The 17,611-nt window shown below is 53.0% G+C and overlaps 1 protein-coding gene across 2 annotated transcripts in view; it reads right to left on the bottom strand.

The window, feature by feature from the left end:
• SFXN5 (sideroflexin 5) overlaps window positions 1-17,611 on the bottom strand; it is an 86,387-nt gene that overhangs the window by 4,238 nt on the left and 64,538 nt on the right. For both annotated transcript variants that reach the window (XM_048304990.1, XM_048304991.1), the window contains one exon: window positions 14,352-14,469. In XM_048304990.1, coding sequence (XP_048160947.1) covers window positions 14,352-14,469 — 118 coding nt within the window. The remainder of the gene's footprint in view (window positions 1-14,351; window positions 14,470-17,611) is intronic.

The raw sequence follows: 17,611 nt of genomic DNA, 5'->3' as shown, positions 1-17,611 counted from the left end.
CCGCCGCCCGGGTACCCATGGCTCCCCAGCTCTCTTCCCCCCATCCCTGCCTTGCAGTGGAAGCCTCTCTCCTCTCATCAGCTCAGACAAGGCTAATTGGGGTGATAAAGAACTGGCTCCGAGTGCTGGCGTGGGCTGGAGGAACAAATGGTGCGGTGGTCACAGCTGGTGCTGCGGAGCCGGCGCGGGAGCGGGCGCGGGGGAGCTCCCGGCGCCCCAAATCCCGGCAGTCGGTCCCTGTTGGATGCGAGCGGGGGGTTGTGTGTGTTTTGCATGGCTGCTGACACGGGTGTAACGTGCAGGCGCGGCCGGTGAGGCAGCAGCAGGCAGAAAGCAGATGCTTTTTGTTTGGGGTTGATACTCATTTCTATCCCAGCTCGGGAAAAGGTGTAGAAAGGAATGTGCTCCGGAGAGTGCAGGGAGAGAGATAGGTCTAGGCTCGCTGCCAGGGATCCTGGAACGATATGGAAGGCAGCTAGGGGAGACAGGAGCAGATGGATTTGGCATACAGCTCATCACTCAGCCAAAAAAAAAGGAGGGGGGAAGAAGAAGGGAGAAAGCAGCCAATTTTGGGAGGGGGAGGGTCATGGGGACTGACGGATGCTGCTCCGGGCTGGGGGAAGGGAGGACCAGGATGGTCACTGTGTCTTCTGCTGCTGCCAGCGGGGAGAGGTGCTGCTGGCTCCTTTGAAGCCTGGGAAGGGTCTCCTGGCCCTTCCAGCAGCTCTCAGCCATCTCCTGCTGGGCCTTTGGTCACCAGAGCAAAGCCAAGGGCAGGGCCAGGCTCTGCAGGCCCTCGGGAAGCTCAGCCAGGTGTAGGAAGGGCTGTGGCACCATGGAATCGTGGAATCCTTGAGGCTGGAAAGGAGCTCTGAGATCACAGAGTCCAACCATCCCCAGCACTGCCCAGGCCACTGCTGCCCCAAGTCCCCAGTGCCACATCCACAGGGCTTTAAATCCCTCCAGGGATGGGGAATCCACCCTGCCCTGGGCACTTCCAAGGCCTGAGCACCCTTTCCATGGAGAAATTCCTGCTGCTGTCCACCCTGAGCCTGCCCTGGCCCAGCCTGAGGCCGTTCCCTCTCCTCCTGTCCCTGTTCCCTGCCAGCAGAGCCCGACCCCCCCGGCTGCCCCCTCCTGTCAGGGACTTGTGCAGAGCCACAAGGTCCCCCCTGAGCCTCCTTTGCTCCAGCCTGAGCCCCTTCCCAGCTCCCTCAGGAATTCTCCAGCCCCCTCCCAGCTCCCTCAGGAATTCTCCAGCCCCTTCCCAGCTCCATTCCCTTCCCTGGACAGGCTCCAGCCCCTTTCTTGTCATGAGGGCCTCACCCATTTGCATTCCCAATCAACTGGGACATTCCCAGTTATCCAGGAGTGCTGATCAATGATGGAAAGGTCGCAGTGAGTCCTTCCACCAGCTCTCCCAGCCCCTTTGGATGGATCCATCCTGCCCCATGAATCTGTGCATGTCTCAGCGGCATTTTGGGTCACTGACCAGTTCCCCTTGGGTTATGGGGCTTGGAGCACTGATCCTAGTGGAAGGTGTCCATGGAAGGTGTCCCTGTCCATGGAAAGTGTCCATGGAAAGTGTCCCTGCCCATGGAAGATGTCCCTGCCTATGGAAAGTGCCCATGGAAGGTGTCCCTGCCCATGGAAGGTGTCCATGGAAGGTGTCCATGGGAGGTGTCCCTGCCCATGGAAGGTGTCCATGGAAGGTGTCCCTGCCCATGGAAGGTGTCCCTGCCCACGGCAGGGGGTGGAATTCGATGGTTTTTTAGGTCCCATCCCACCCAAACCATTAAAGTGCCCCCCAAGGATCGACCCCTGAGGAGTGAGACGAGGACAGCAGTGTTTGCCAAGGAGTTTCTCTCGGAATTGTTACAGACCTGCAGCCAAGTGAAGGTGACCTGGCAGGTGAGAGAATTTGGGAAATGCCCCAAACCCTTTTGGTTATAGCACAGAAAATATTTTTCAAAGGATCTCCAGCCTCTGGTTCCAGGGTCCCAGCAGCTGTGGAGCTCCAGGACCTCTCAATGCCCTGCTCCAGCCACCCCCACGGTTGGCATTTTCCTAAATCCAGAATTCCAGCTCTGCATTTAACCCTTTGCTGCCCCAAGAAGCTCTCTCCTGCCAGAAATTTTCTTCCCATGCAAGTGTCCGACTTGCATGGAAGTCAGCTTTGTTATCAGCTCAGTTTTGTTAAAACCGACAGACAAAACTCTGCTTCTCCTCAGCAATATTGGTGCTAAAGCTCTTTTCTGACAACTTCCCAGTTTTTCTACTCAGTTGAAATCCCTCCGTGCCCCAAAACTGGACACACTGGGTGGGAGATGTTCTCATGACTGAAGCACAAATTAATAATTTATAAATGATTGATTTTCAGTTTTCTGCCCAAATCACAGAGTTGGGGGACACAATTTTGAGAGAAACCTGAATTTTGTGAACTTTTTCTTCAAATTAATAATAAAACTTGAATTTAAGAGTTGACCAGTACAGTTCTCTTCATTTCAGGTTTCTCTCAAGTCCTTTTGAGCCCTGTCTTTGAAAGAAATGTTCAGTTTTCATTATGCAAAATGTTGTATTTAGTAAAAATGTTTTTCACAAAACCATGGAAAGTCTCCTGACAGCTCGAGAGTAGAATCATGGAATCATGGATAGTTTGGCTTGGAAGGGACCTTAAAAATCATTTAATTTCTCTCCTGCCCTACAGCAGCTGGAGGTGGGTGCTGGTGGCCAAAGCTTCCATGGCAAAGAAAAACCAGAAAAATCCTCTGGAATGGATAAATCTCAGGAGCCGGAACAGCCAAATATTCCACAACAGCCAAATATTCCGACTTTCCTCCATTCCTCCAGGAAAATGGAGACGAATTTCAAGCTCTGGTGCTTTTTAATTCCCCCTTCTCTGTGTCCAGCCCAGGGTGAGGCAGCAGCCCTGGGATCCAGCTCTGGTGGAAAAGTGCTGACCACGGGTCCTGTCACAGGCAAAGCATTTCCATCTTTTCTCCCTTCTTTGGGACCATAAAAATGGAGGAAAGTCGGAATATTTGGCTGTTGTGGAATATTTGGCTGTTCTGGCTCCTGAGATTTATCCATTCCAGGAGATTTTTCTGGTTTTTCTTTGCCATGGAAGCTTTGGCCACCAGCACCCACCTCCAGCTTCCTGTAGGACAGGTGAGAAATGAGAGGATTTTTAAGGTCCCTTCCAACCCAAGCCATTCCATGATTCCAGGGTTCTACTCACGAGCTGACAGGGGACTTGTTTTTGCCATGGATGCTTGGACTACCAGCACCTGCCTCCCTTCTGTCTTCCCAGAACATCTTCTTCAGCCAATAACAGTGGAGGAAAGTTGGAATATTTGGCTGTTCTGGTGTGTTTGGCTGCTCTGGCTTTTGAGGGTTTTCCATTTCAGGATGTTTGCCAGGGATATTCCTGCCCTCAGCTTAAATGGGAACAACTGATTGTCCTGAAGCAGAGCAGATTTCAGGGTTTAGGGGCAGCTGTGGGACTGCAGCTTCCTCGCATCACTGGGCTGGGCAGGGGCAGGTTCACGGTTGGACTTGATGAATTTAAAGGCCTTTTCCAGCCTAAATGTTCCCGTGGATCTGTGGTTTGGTGGTGCTGGGTTCATGGCTGGACTTGATGACCTTAAAGGTCTTTCCCAACCTAATTTCACGATTCTGTAATCAAGGGCGGGAGTTTTTAGTCTCACTTTTGGGAAACTACCACAGCACAACTTCTCTGAGGAAAAATACGAAGCCAAGACCTGAACATGGAATCAGGTGGGAAGGGGGGAGATGTGGCACTTGTGGCTGGAGCAGGGAGCTCCCCTTGCCCAGCGTGTGTGCGGTGCTGGGGAACGAGCGATGATAACAGGGATGGTAACAGAGCCAGCAGGTGGGATAACAGCCCCACACCTGGGCTGGGAGGTGACCCCCATCCCCTGCGTGTCCCAGCCTGTCCTGGAGCCGAGCAGCCCAACAGCTCCCGAGCTCCAGCCCCGTGGTCATCCCCAAACCATCCCCCAGGAGCACTCCTGCTCTCACCTCCCCGTGTCCCACAGGGACCCTTCTAGAGCCTCGAGGTGACATCAGTGACATCTGACAGACAGAAGGAATTCTTCTTGATCTTGCTGTTTGAAATCTTGTGGTCTCGAAGCCTCTGTTTGAGGTTTTTGGTGGGTTTGGTTAATGCTGAGCCCACAGGGCTCTCAGACCCTCAGCACTCCCAGCTTTATAAAAATTGGAAGGTCAACCCCCAGCACGGCACCAGCTCCAACTCATCGCGAAGTCGCGAGTTTGAAGCTGAGAGTTTCTGGGAAAGCAGAGGGGTGCCCACAGCGCCAGAAAACTCAAAGCCACCAAAGCCACCAAAAAAAACCCAAATAAAAGCTTTGAGACCATAAGATTTCAAATAGCAAGATCAAAAAAAGTTCCTTCTGTCTGTGTTCCAGAGAGAGAAGACACCAAAGGCCTTTGCAGGAGCTGAGCCTTTTCCTCTCTGCTCTGGAGAGGTTTGCTCAGTGTGGGAGGGGTGGCGTGAGTGTCCCTGGGCTAAATCCCAATTTACCACAATGAATTCATTTCCACACCAGCTCCAGAAAGGTTTTAGGCTGGTACAGGGCAGGGGCAGCTGCGTGGTGACCTCAGGGCACGTGGCCTCACCCGGTCAGGACCTTCCTCAGGACAGGGCCAAAGAAACTTCTCCCTGGCTTCCTGGGAGAAGAACCTTCACATTATGGGATGAAGACTTTTTTGGGAACATCTGAGCCAATGGATCCACTTCACTGAATTTCACTTCACTGGATTCACTGAGCCCACTTCAAATATGGCCTTGAGAACTCCCAAAATTGCAGAGTTTGGTTACGACCCCTCATCCTTGCTGGAATGAAAAGCACCTACAAAGACACTCAGAGTTTCTCCTCTCTTGGGAGAAAAAAAGCCCTACTGTGGAATGTGGACATTACGAAAAGGTTTCCCTTTGGATGAAAATGAGCTCCTAGGTCCATTCTAGCAGGAATTCCTCCAGCAGCTCTGTCAAGGAAGAAAGAATTTAAGAATTTCTTGCTGTTTGCTGAAGACATCAACCCCTGAATTCTCCTGGTATTGAGGAGGAACACCACGATGGGAGATCAGGATTTGGGGATGCTCTCGGTGCTTTAAGGAAGCTGAGCAAGTTCCTCAAGACTCCAACCTCCTGCACATTTCCTTCTCTCACAGACCACCAGCCTCACTAGGAACAGGCTGCTGGAGCCAAATGATTTAAAAAGCAATTACAGATAATTATATCTGTGAGATGTGATTAATAAGGCATTCTCAGCCCCAAGCAGGCAAGTCTGGACAACTGATTGCCTTCCTTTGTATCCTGCACCTCTTGGAGCAGTCAGAGTTGTTTCAGATGAGCCAAAATAACTCCAAATACACCAAAAAGGACAAATCGAACCCTGTGTGACAAGAGAGGGCTAAGGCAGGAAACAGACAGGGAAGACCTGGGGGTGAACCAGATAAAGAGGCCTCTGACTAGGAATGGTTGGGCTTGATGGTATTAAAGGACTTTTCTGATATTAATGATTCCTGTACGGGGCCAGGAGTTGGACTCGGTGATCCTTGTGGATCATTCATCATCCCAGCTCAGGATGTTCCATGATTCCCAGAAAATGGACTGAGTGCTCAGGGTGGGCTGGCAGAAGAGGGGAAAGGACTTGACTTTCGGGCCCAGAGTGAAGCAGCAAAGCCAAGGAGCCACCGGAGCACTGCGGAATGGCCAGGGCAGGGCAGGAATCCTTGGGGGAAGTGCTGGGGAGGAGCCCCTCTGTTTACAGTAGGTGCTGCTGAAAGGTGTCTTGAAGAAAGACAGCAATTAACAGGCCTGCAAAAAAAATGGCTTCTTTCCACAAAGAGCCTTTTAAGTCTGTTTTTCGAGCCACTCTAAGGGTTAATGTTTAGCTGTTTATCCGGACTTGTCGGATGTCAGCTCTTTCTTTTGACTCCTAATGGCTTATAGCCATCAGGAGGTGAAGACTCCTCAAAAGAGCTGGTGTCAGGAATGTTTTTTTATGCCCACCAGCACCCACACACCTGCAGCAGCCTGCGCTTGCAGGGGGATAGTTTACATACTTGAACCTGTCTCCCAGGGCCAGGGATATAAACATGAAACCAGATCCCGTCTGACAGCGCTGCCGGAGCCCCTGGGCGCTGCAGAGGGGTCCCGGCTCCCACAGCCACGCTGACCACACAGCGCAGCGCGGCTCAGGCCCAGCACCGCCCGGCCCGGCCGCCCCACGCCGGCCCTTCAAGGCCAGAGCCTGGAAAATGTTCGGCACCTTTGAGTGCTGCTGGAGGGGAAACAAAGGAGCCCTGCCAGGAGCGGCCATCGAAAACCAGCTGGGTCACAAATGAAAGCCTGCGGGACAGGGAGCCAAGGGAGAACAAAGGCACAGCCCCAGAGCCACCAGGGCTCTGCTCACTCGTGACCTTCCCCAGCCCTAAGGTGTCACCGAGCCCAAAAAGCACCCAAACAGGCGGAGCAGGTGGAAATGTAACCAGCCTGAGGTGTCCCAGGGGCTCCTAAGCACGGATAATGGAGTCCCTGAAGGCCAGAGCCCTCCTCTTCCTGTTCCTGCTCCTCTTCCCCTTCCCCGTGGAAATGCCCCTGGATCCCTGGCAGTGTCCACGGCCAGGTTGGACATTGGGGCTTGGAGCAGCCTGGGACAGTGGGAAGTGTCCCTGGCATGGCAGGGGTGGAACAAGATGAGTTTTAAGATCTTTCCAACCCAAACCATTCCATGATCCCATGATTTTATGACAGACATTTGTTCCCAGAAGAAGTGACCGAGATCTCCCAGCCCCCAGAGCACCAGGGAAATGCTTTGATGTTGAGATTTTCAGGAAGAAGTGGGGGAAAAAAAAGACATGGAAATGGGAGATGCCGTGATCCAGAAACATTCTTTGCTTTGCCAAACTGCTTCCTTCTCTCCTGGTCAAGAGGACCTTCACTTGTGCCGGGACACGAATCCAAAGGGCACCACAGGGAAGAGCTTTCCCATGAGTTTGGGAAATGGGGGTGGCCCTGGGACAAGGCAGGTGCTGCTTCTGTGGGATCACCACCAAGGATTTGCATCTGGAAGTCCACCAGGTGGAGCAGGCAGAAGGGAATTACAGGGACACAACATCTGCTGCATCCCAGAAGGAGAGCCTAAGAGAGCCTCACATGGTGGGAATGAGGAGTTACGATGAGAAAAGGAGAATGTGGGGGTTTTCCTGACTGGAATGTCCCAGCCATGCAGAGTCTGGAATGTTTGCCTTGTGCGGTCCCTGCAGAAGCACCAGACTCTGACCTGAAGCCATCCCTGAAGCAGGAGGCAGCTGGAGGCTGCTGGATCAGCAGCTCAGGATAAAGCACTGCTGGACGGGGAGGAGAGGACTAAGCCTGGCATCCTTCCCCGTGTCCTTTGGGAATACTTTCACCTAGGAATGCTCTGAACTGCCTCGAGGAGGTTTGGATCACATGAACCTGCCTCTGTCCTTGCCTTGAACGCACCTGAGCTCCCAGAAAAGCTCTGCTGTCACTCTGACCTGGAGTTTATCCCATGGAGTGTGGTCTGACCTTGCAAGGTCTAAAGCAAATCCAGCTCCAGGTCTCTTTCCACTGGTGGAGGTGATGCCAGAGAGAGAAACTGCAGGTGGGAGCAGGAACTGGGGCAAGAGCCCATCACGGAATCATGAAATGGAATCACAGGATGGTTTGGGGTGGAAGGGACCTTGGAGACCATCTAGTTCCAACCTCTGCCATGGGCTGGGACAGCTTCCACTGGAGAGATGGCTCCTGACAGAAGAACCTGTGCAGGAGACCTGTGATGGGTTGGGAATGGTCCACGGACATCTACAGAGCACAGGAACAGCACCAACAGCTCCCGTGATAACGAACAAGAGCTCCTCACCATCCTCTGCAGAGACCCTTCCAGCCCCTGGAACATCTCCCTCCAAGCCTGAGCACAACCACAGACCCAACCAAACCAGTTCAGGCCACCGAAATCCTCCCAGTAATGCTCCCTCTGTGCTGGCAGACTCCTGGAAGCAGCTTTCCTGCTTTCCTGTGCGGTGCAATTGGAAGGAAGCTAAAAGTTGTTGAGGGAATGAAGGGTGGGGCCAAGGGAGAGTGGTGTGTGGAGTCTGTATCCTTGGGAAACACATCTCAGGGCTGTGATCCCTGTGCCAGCAGCTGGAGCAGGTGAAGGAAAACCTGGGAAGGGGGGAAGGAGCCAGGAACTCATCAGCTTCTGGTAGGAGCTGCCCAGGGGTGGGGAGAGCAGGAGAGGAAAGGAGAAATGGTGAAATTATCCTGTCTCAAACCAAGGGAGATGGGAACCTTCCCAAGGAAGTGGCTGTTCAGCTGGTCCAGGCTCCCTGCTCTTCCCTTGGGAAGCAGCTTCAGGGGTCACCTTGGGATGCAGGGGTGAGGACTCCTGCTGTGCTCCATGGCTGAGGGGCCATCTCTGCACAGAGCCATGGAATTGCTCACGTTGGAAAAGTGTGGTGAGATCACAGACTCCAACCATCCCCAGCACTGCCCAGGCCACCCCTGCCCCACATCCCCAAGTGCCACATCCACAGGGCTTTGAAATCCCTCCAGGGATGGGGACTCCCCCTGGGCAGCTGTGCCAGTGCCTGACCACCCTTCTGCGGAAGAATTTTTTCCTGAATCCAACCTAAACCTCCCCAGGCACAACTTGAGGCTGTTCCTCTGGTCCTGATGAGGAAATGAGACAGCACAACTGAGCACTTGGTCTCATGGCGATCCTACTGGGGTTGGAGGTACAGTTTAGGACTTCCTTAGGCCTTTATTTCTTACCAAAGATGGGCTGGCAACTCACACTGAGTTCTGTGCCAGCTCTGTGTGCAGCCATGGCAGCACCGCCCTGCTGTGCCCAAACGTCACCTCCTCTCCCACCACTTCACCTTTCCAGGGGCAGCACGATGCTCTGGAAGGGTCACTCACTGTCCAGCCTCTGCAGGAGTGAGTCCATCCTCACTAAGGAACACCAGACACCTCACTGAGCACCACCATCCTTCATCTGAAGGCCAGAAAGGGCCTCAACACATTCCCAGATACCTCAGATTTTCCCTCAAGTCCTACTTGAGCCATGTCAGTGTTCAGCCACTCGCTGCCATGTAAATCCTGGGGGTTTTGCTCAAATAAATCATTTACAGGCATTAAAGAAGCCCCCTGGGACCACCTCTTCATTTGAGGTCCACATGGAGAACAAAGATACTCCTGCCTTCGTCAACAAGGGAAAGGCAAAAAGATAAACCAGAAGATAAACCAGAAGATAAACCAGAAGATAAGAGAGAAGATAAGCTGGGTCAGCACTCAGGAGAGGAACCTCAGATGAACCTCTTGGTGCTCCCGAAGCCACTGGTGGAGCAGGAGGAAACAACCTCCGAGGCACAGCTTGAATCCTCTGCAGTCTTTGGGAGACACTTCCCACTGAGCTTCCAACCTCCTGCCAGCCCTTCAGGACCTCGTGCCACTTCTTTGCTGAGAGGAGCTCCTTCCAAGCCCAGCCTCCATCCCAAGGGTTCCCAGACTCCCAGGAAACCGTTCCCCAGCCCCAGAAGCAAAGCAGAACTTCTCACTTCTCAAACATTTTTCCCCATGGCAGCTGGCAAATCCCTTCCCTGGCTTCTCATCCAACTTGGACAAAATTACTGCAGAGAATCCCTCCTGCTCCCCTCCCCCCCGTGCAAAGCAATCCCAAGGGAGGGATGGTTCCATGGGGACCCCCTGCTGGATTGCATCTGATTTCCCTCCTAAGTATGGAATGGGGAAGCGTCTCGAGGGCTATGGCTGTGACCTCCATACAGCTCTTTTGTCAAGTGCCATTTCATTAAAAAATCAGCCTTTTAACTGTGGACACATTTCAACCTCACCAAATCTGCTAATTATTGACAGTTGGTGAAGAGGAGATTTCACTTGTTCCTCCTGTTAAACTGCATCTAATTAGTAATTACTGGTTCACTGTCATCTTTACTGCAATAATCCCACTGCACATTGGCTCATTAACCTTTTGCTTTTCTAAAGCAGCCTGCCAACAAGATGAAGGCTAAAACAGATTGGAAAACAATAGCTCAGCCTTGGATTTTAGGCTGTTTATTCCCCTTGTCCTGGAGATCCAAAAGGAAGATTATATTTAAGGAAAGGCTTTCAGCTGAAATCAGCCTCATTCCGGAAGATGCCTCAGTTTGCCCTGAGCAGCACCCAAAAAAAGCCCTTTAAACTTCCCCCAGGTGAGGGCAGGAGTGCTCAGGTGGCTGAAGGCTTCTCTGCCATTCTCCAGCTCCATTTCTTCATTTCCCACCTGGCTCTCTCCTTCTCTATCCCCACCATGATGATGATGGTGATGAACGAGCTCCTCGTGGACGCTGCGGAAGGAACGATCTGGAGGAGCAGGGCCCACGGGGCGGAAAAGCAGCGGAGCAGCCCCGTGGTTCTTTCTTCTGCTGCTACACTGAATTTCATTTGCACAAGTCCCATTTTCGGTTTGGAGCTGTCACAGCTGTTTCCATTGGCAGTGCATAGCTGAGTAGGAGTTGTCAGTGGGGATGCTGCAGGATTGGGAGAGGGAAGAGATTCCCCGGGGGGCATGGGAGGCAGTTGGAGGTTGTGGGCTAAATGCATTAACTACATGTTTCTCCTAAACTTAACAGCAGTGAATTACTCAGTGCATATTGATGGGCTTAGGAACCAGAGTTAACACTGCACTGGGATGACAAGAACGTTTCTCAGCAGCTCCAGCGTGAGTATTCTCAAGGATCCATGGTTTCATGGCTGATACGAGGGGTTTATTTTTGTAATGTTATCTTTCAAGCCATAATATCTAGAAACAAGCTGCAGTTCTGGAGCACCATTGCAGAAATCCAAGTGGAATTTCATCCCTACAAAACCCAGGGCTTTGCTAGGCTGGGTATGGACCCAAGAGAGGCTCAGGGTGCATTAACCTCCCCAGCACGTGGAGGTTGTTCACCTCCAGAGTTCCCTTTCCCGACATTGGTGCCTCTGTTTGCAGCCAGGGCTGAGCTCTGATTTCACCGGAGTTGTTGTAACACAGGAATAACTCCAGAGCAGCTACAGCTGATGGGACGAGGTGGCTACATTTATCCAGAAGTTTATTAAACCTACTGCAAGGCTTCAGTTCTGCTGGAAAACCAACTGAGAGTCTGAGCCCCTTTAGGAGAGAGGATCAAAGGCGGCCACGCAAGCTCCTGGCCCAAAACAACCACTCAATGACACCTCAGCCTCTGTGTCTGCTCTCCGATTTACAGAAGGCCGTGGATGTGTGATTAAGGGCAGAATTTGGCTCATTCACAATTGCTGCAGGGGTTGCTGCTCAGACCACAGCCGTGTTTTTGGAGCGGAACACGTCTCTTACACCTTGTTGTTGATCTGCTCCCTGTAGTGCTCGGCACAACAGCGTGGTCCCGTCCTGGTGTGTCCATGACTGAGGCCATGGGAAAAGCAAAGGCATTTCTACCTGCACAGAGATGATGTTTAAACACCTCTAAATTCCTTATCTGCCCCGGCAGAACCATCAGGAATCACTCAGGTTGGAAAACACCTCCAAGGCCATCGAGCTCAACCCATGGTCTAGTGAGGAGTGCCCAGGAACTCACAGGTTTTGGGAGACACTCCCTGCAAGGACACTTGGATTTCCCATCCCAAGCTGTGAAGAAATGGATCCAGAGAGATTGTTCCAGGTAAACCCCTTGCTTTGCTCACTTGAGCATCCCCACAGAAACCTCCAAAGAGATTTCGGAGAATGGGGACATTGTCCTTCATAAACACTCACACCAGTTCATAGAATGGGAAACAGCTTGTGTCCACCTGGAGAAGGGAAGGAGCCAGGGAGAGCTGCGAGCCCCTTGCAGGGCCTAAAGGGGCTCCAGGAGAGCTGCAGAGGGACTGGGGCCAAGGCCTGGAGGGCCAGGAGGCAGGGAATGGCTTCCCACTGGGAAAGGGGAGCTTGGGCTGGGATGTTGGGAAGGAATTGCTGGCTGGGAGGGTGGGGAGGGGCTGGGCTGGAATTGCCAGAGCAGCTGGGGCTGCCCCTGGATCCCTGGGAATGCCCAAGGCCAGGCTGGACACTGGGGCTTGGATCTGCCTGGGATGGTGGGAGGTGTCCCTGCCCATGGATGGGGTGGGATGGGATGGGATTGAAGGTCCCTCCCAACCCAAACCAGTCTGGGATTCCAAGACTGACCAGCCCCGGCTGCCTGTGGAGCACCTGATGCCGTGGTGTGAGCAGATGTGGCTCCAGCTGTGCAGGGCGGGTCTCGCTGCCGTGGGGCAGGGCTGGGATCCCAGCAGGCAGAGCTCCAGCAGGCTCCAGGAGGGTTTCTTTCCCCTGACACGGCGCGTGGGCAGCGCTCGTCATCCTGTCTGATCCCTAATCAGCGCTGATTCATGTTTACACTGCTGAGAACATCTCAGCTGCCTTCAGAAGGTCACTCCCAACAACGCCGCCGTTCCAGGCTCGCCTGGTGCCTGCAATCCCGATATCCTTTGAGGCAAACCAGTCCTGAATTCTCCCTGTGGGTCAGAATTCATTCAGCTGCTAAAATCAACGTGGTTTTCCCTGCTGGAATATCAGATACTGCACAGGAGAAATTACCCGTCACCCAGGAAGCCACAATTCCGGTGGGAGGTGTCCCTGGTCATGGCATGGAGCAGGAGGGTGTTTAAGGTCCTCCCAGCCAAAACCATTCCAGAATTCCAGGATTTTGGGGGAACAGTGGCCTTGTCACCTTTGGAATAAATGAGGTTGGTGGCACCTGCTGTGGTCTTGCTTCCCTGATTATCCTGAAAGGAGACCTCTGAGGAGAGGCCACGGCCACCTCCTGGTGGTGCAGCTGCCTTTCCTAGAAATAGGGAGGGAATTGGAAATTTCCAGGAAAATTGCACCAGGGAAGGTTTGGATTGGATATCAGGAAGGAATCCTTCATGGAAAGGGTGGTCAGGCAGAAGAACAGGGGTGGAGTCCCCGTCCCTGGAGGGACTCCAAAGCCGTGTGGATGTGGCACCTGGGGACACGGGGCTGTGCTGGCCCCGGCAGGGCTGAGGGAACAGTTGGACTGGATGGGCTCAGAGGGCTTTTCCAGCCTTAAAATCTCTCTGACTCTGGAAAAGGAGCAGATGGGATGCTCCGTGCCCGAGTCTCCTTCACACAGGAAGGTTGGACACGCTCCAGGCTCTACCTCGAGCAGGTGTGAGACCTGGCAATGCTCCTCAGCCTTTCCCAAGCAGGACCTCGGAGCAGAACCTGGGATCAGAGCACAGAGCTGATGGCCAGGGAGCCGAGGCTGAGCTCCTGCCAGAAGGACCACCAGGCTCTGGGGATGCACGGGGCCCGGGAGAGGCAGGGGAATCGCATTGCTCCTGCAACTGGGGCTTATGCAGCCTCTGACTGCAATGCTGTGTCTGCTCCTGATGGAAGGGCTCCAAAAACGATGTTGACTAATTAGAAAAAGTTTAAGGAAGAGCCATATGAATCATTAAAGCTTCAGCAAACACGTCTTTTAGCAAGAGACTCCAAGACTGAGATAAATTCAGGTTCTTAGAGAGAAGGGACGGTTTTCTCTCAGCCTGGAGACAGCAAGAAGGACAACAAAGAATTCCCAACATGTTTGTCAGTCAGCACACGAGTGTACAGCAAGATTCCCTGGCTGGAAGTCATGGATGAACCCATCCAGACTGAAAAAATACAAATTAATCTGCAGACAGACAACTCCTGGTCAGCCCTTCCCTGACATGGAAAGAACCACAGCAGGGTCCTTGTCTGACAGAGGTTTTATCCCTTAGGAACAGAGACCTTCTCTGGAAACGCACAGATTCACAACCAGGAAAAGCTCCAATCACCAAAATGAATGACTTACAGATAAATCCACCTGAGCGATGTGCTCAGCTGAAGTGGTCCCAGTGATTGCATTGGTCATCCCCCATTTCCTTGGCTGGTTTTCCTTTGTTCACCCCCAGGCTGGGTCTTCCCAGGAGATGAAAAAGGAAAAGCCCTCAAAGAAGCTCTGGGGAAGAACATCCACCTCAAATGGATGGCCCAGGCTCCTGGCTTCATGGACAGAGCTTGGATTCAATATTTTAACTCCAAGGAAACTCCTCCGTGAGGGAGAGGGGCCTTCACCTGCCCGGTGACGCTGCGCCGTTCACATGAGGAATACTGAAACCAGCTCCATGCAGGAATGGAGGAGGAGCCACAGGAGCAGGACTGATATCCAGGAGGGCAATACTGATACAGGAGGGTTTGTACCCCCTGTGAGACCCCGGCAGTGACCAGACACGCACTGACCTCGGACATCTGCGGGAAGAGGCTGATGGCCAGGGGCAGGGCCAGGCCAAAGGCAGCGAGGCACACGAGGCTTTGGACCGGGAGAATCATCCGGGGACGGGACCTCAGGAGCGAAGTTCTGCAAGGGAGAGGCTTGGTTAGAGAATTCCATGGACAGGGGCGTGCAGGACATCATCAGATGGACACTGGTGCTCACCTGGGCCCGCTGCCCCCCTCTCCTCACTGGTGTCGGGCCCTTCAGACAATCATGGAATGCGTTGGGGTGGAAAGAACCTTAAAGATGATCCGATCCCACTCACTGCCATTGCAGGGACTCCTCCCACCAGCCCAGGGTGCTCCAAGCCCCGTCCAGCCTGGCCTTGGACACTGCCAGGGGTGGACACCTCTTTCTTAGCAGGTCACCACCAACTGCAGCCACACACAGCCCCCAGTTCCAGCCATCCCACCCCAGGGTGAGGCAGACGAGGTGACCTGGCCACAGGTGTCACCTGCAGCAAGGTGGAGCTGATGCCCAGGGGGCAGAAGGAAATCAGGGCCTTGAGAGACACGGGGAGCTCTGGGAGCTTTGGAAAAGACACTGGAAAAGGCACGCACGGCTTCATCAATGGGGTCATAAAGCTGTAAACTTGACAATCTCTTAATTTGTTAAAAATCCAACATCCGCTGTGGCTGACAAGGATATTTTAGCATTTGCTGTTCCCAGGGGACTTCATGGGTTCAAAACTTGTTAACAGCAAACACCTGAAGATACTTGCAAGGTCAGGGTCTCATAATGACCCAAAAGGATGGAATTTACACCGGAAAACTGGGACAACGTTTGGCTGGTAGAAGCTGGTATATTAAATATATTCCAGGAGACAGGTCCTCAGGCAGCTTACCAGTGTTAAAGGGGAAAATATAATTCCTGAGGGATTTATTCTGGAGCTGTTTACAAAAAGGATCCCTATCCTTCAAGTGAAAAAAATGAGAATATAAACCAACAAGTTGACAGTGAGTTTTGTTGGGTTGTTCAGCGTGTATGAGCAATGTGGAGAGGGAGGGGATTTGCTGCTGGGTTATTTAGAATCCAGGGAAGGGCTGGAGCTGGGCCAGGGCAGGCTCAGTTTGGATATCAGGGAAGGTTCTTCCCCCAGAGGGTGCTGGGCACTGCCCAGGCTCCCCAGGGAATGGGCACGGCCCCGAGGCTGCCGGAGCTCCAGGAGCGTTTGGGCAGCGCTGCCAGGGATGCCCAGGGTGGGGCTGTTGGGGGGTCTGGGCAGGGCCAGGGGCTGGGCTGGATGATCCCAGTGGGTCCAGCTCAGGATATTCCACAATTCCATGATCTCCTGGTGAACATCTTCCCTCTGGGGTGATCACAGGAGCGCTCCTTCGGTGAGGGGAGGTACCAGAGATGACACCAAGCCCTGAACATCCCTGTGGTGACATCATTGGGATGAAACCATTCCCAATCCATGGTGCACCGTTCCCAGGTGCCAGCCAGCCCTTCCAGCCCAGGGCCTGTCCCTGCCCTGCCTCGGCACGGCCAGCCCGGGTTTGCAGCCAGGTCAGACCCCAGGTCACCCCAGCCCCTTGCTCCACGTCCAATGCTGGCTCCAAAGACACCTGGGGGAGCCAATGAGGGGGAATTCATCCCCTGCTCCTGCCTGGGCACACTCAGCCTCCTCGCCTTGCTGAGAACTGCCTTCATCTCGGCAGCTTGGGGGAAGTGGGGAGGGCAAACGCTCCAGAGTTGAACTCCTCCAACAGCGCAGCTCCTCGCTAATAAGCTCTCGAGACGGAGTTGATCCTATCAATTTGTGCTGTGAAAGTCAAGCTTCTGTTCTCCAATATTGAGCTGCTTTGTGCTGCACTGAGCATGACTGAATCTCAGATTCTCTCAGAGAAGCCTGCAAGGCTTTGTCCAAGCAGGAGAGCAGGGTACCAGTCCAAGCAGGAATGGTTTCCTGTCCAAGCAGGAGAGGTGACCTGCTCCACACCCTTTAACACCTGTCCCATTCCAGGACTGCCCTGGATAAGCTGGGATTATCCCTGGGATGCACAGGGGCAGCTCCTGGAGCTGGTTGTTCTCCTGCTGAAGCTGCTGTGATCTGTGAGAGCCCTCGCTGGAGCGATGCCAGGAGCAGCATCCTCCAGGCCTCCCTGGGGTTCAGTTTAGAGCCAAGGCATCACTGCTGACACCACCCCTGATATCTTAATTTGGAGCTGCACCCTCTGTAATTACTGCCCTGCTGGGGACCTGATAATCACCCAAGGAAAACCTCAACCAATTTAAAATGATCCCGGGTCCAGCCCCCAGGTGTGACTTGCAGGGGTGCCTCCAACTCAGGCCAGTTCAAATTACAAGGGCCGACCTCCTAATTAGGAAGAGTTATGGCTTGATTTAAAAAGGAGAGCAGACTAATTAACACATGTAGTGTAATGTCTTAATTGGGATTCAGATTGGAGAATTTGTGCGGTTCAGAATAAATGACTCATAATTAGTCAAGAGGTCCAGTTTTCTTCTGTCCCTGGGATCCCTGCTCCCGACACAGAGCTCGGAAGGATGGGAAGTTAAATATTGCATTTTGTGAGCTGTCAGCTGCAAAGCAAATCCCTCTTTTCACCCATTAACCCCCCATCGGAAGGGAATGATGAGGAGCTTCCAAAGGGTTTCACTGCGGAGGATCAGCACAGATTGAAAATAAATAGAATTAATATCCACGTGGTGAAGAGGGATTTCGTTCACAACACTGCCCTGTGTGCTCTGCCAAAGGCGTGGGTCAGGGAACGGGCAGGTCTGGACCTTCAGAGCCCCCCGAGAGCCCAGCTCGGGCAGCTTCTGGAGCCTAACAAATCCCAGGATGAGTAAGGTTGGGAGGGAGGTCACCCAGCCCAGCCTCCCTGCTCAGGCAGGAGCACAGAACTCAGGGTTGTGTCCAGATGGATTTTGAGTACCACAAAAAATACTCAAAAAAGAGATATTAAAAATTGGATTGCTGAACATCTCCAGAGATGTTCCAAAAGCAAGTGAAGGAGCTTGATTTGTTCACAAGAGCAAAGCCCATCCCACCCCACCACAACTGTGCAGAAGTATTGGTGCTATTTCATGGGAGAACAGGAGTTTTAGAGACTTCACCCCACACACAGGACAGGAGCAGCTTTGGGATTTAACCCTGGATTGGATAAACCAGCAAGGAATTGGAAAGTTTGCACCAAGAGTTCTCACGCCTGAAAGCTGCAGGAGGACAAGAGAATCCTGGAATCATGGAATGGCTGGGCTT

Source organism: Corvus hawaiiensis, chromosome 5 (assembly GCF_020740725.1).
Source record: "Corvus hawaiiensis isolate bCorHaw1 chromosome 5, bCorHaw1.pri.cur, whole genome shotgun sequence".
In the NCBI taxonomy this organism is placed as follows: Eukaryota; Metazoa; Chordata; class Aves; order Passeriformes; family Corvidae; genus Corvus; species Corvus hawaiiensis.
The sequence above is the reverse complement of the archived record's forward strand: the minus strand, read 5'-3'. Positions and strand labels throughout refer to the sequence as shown.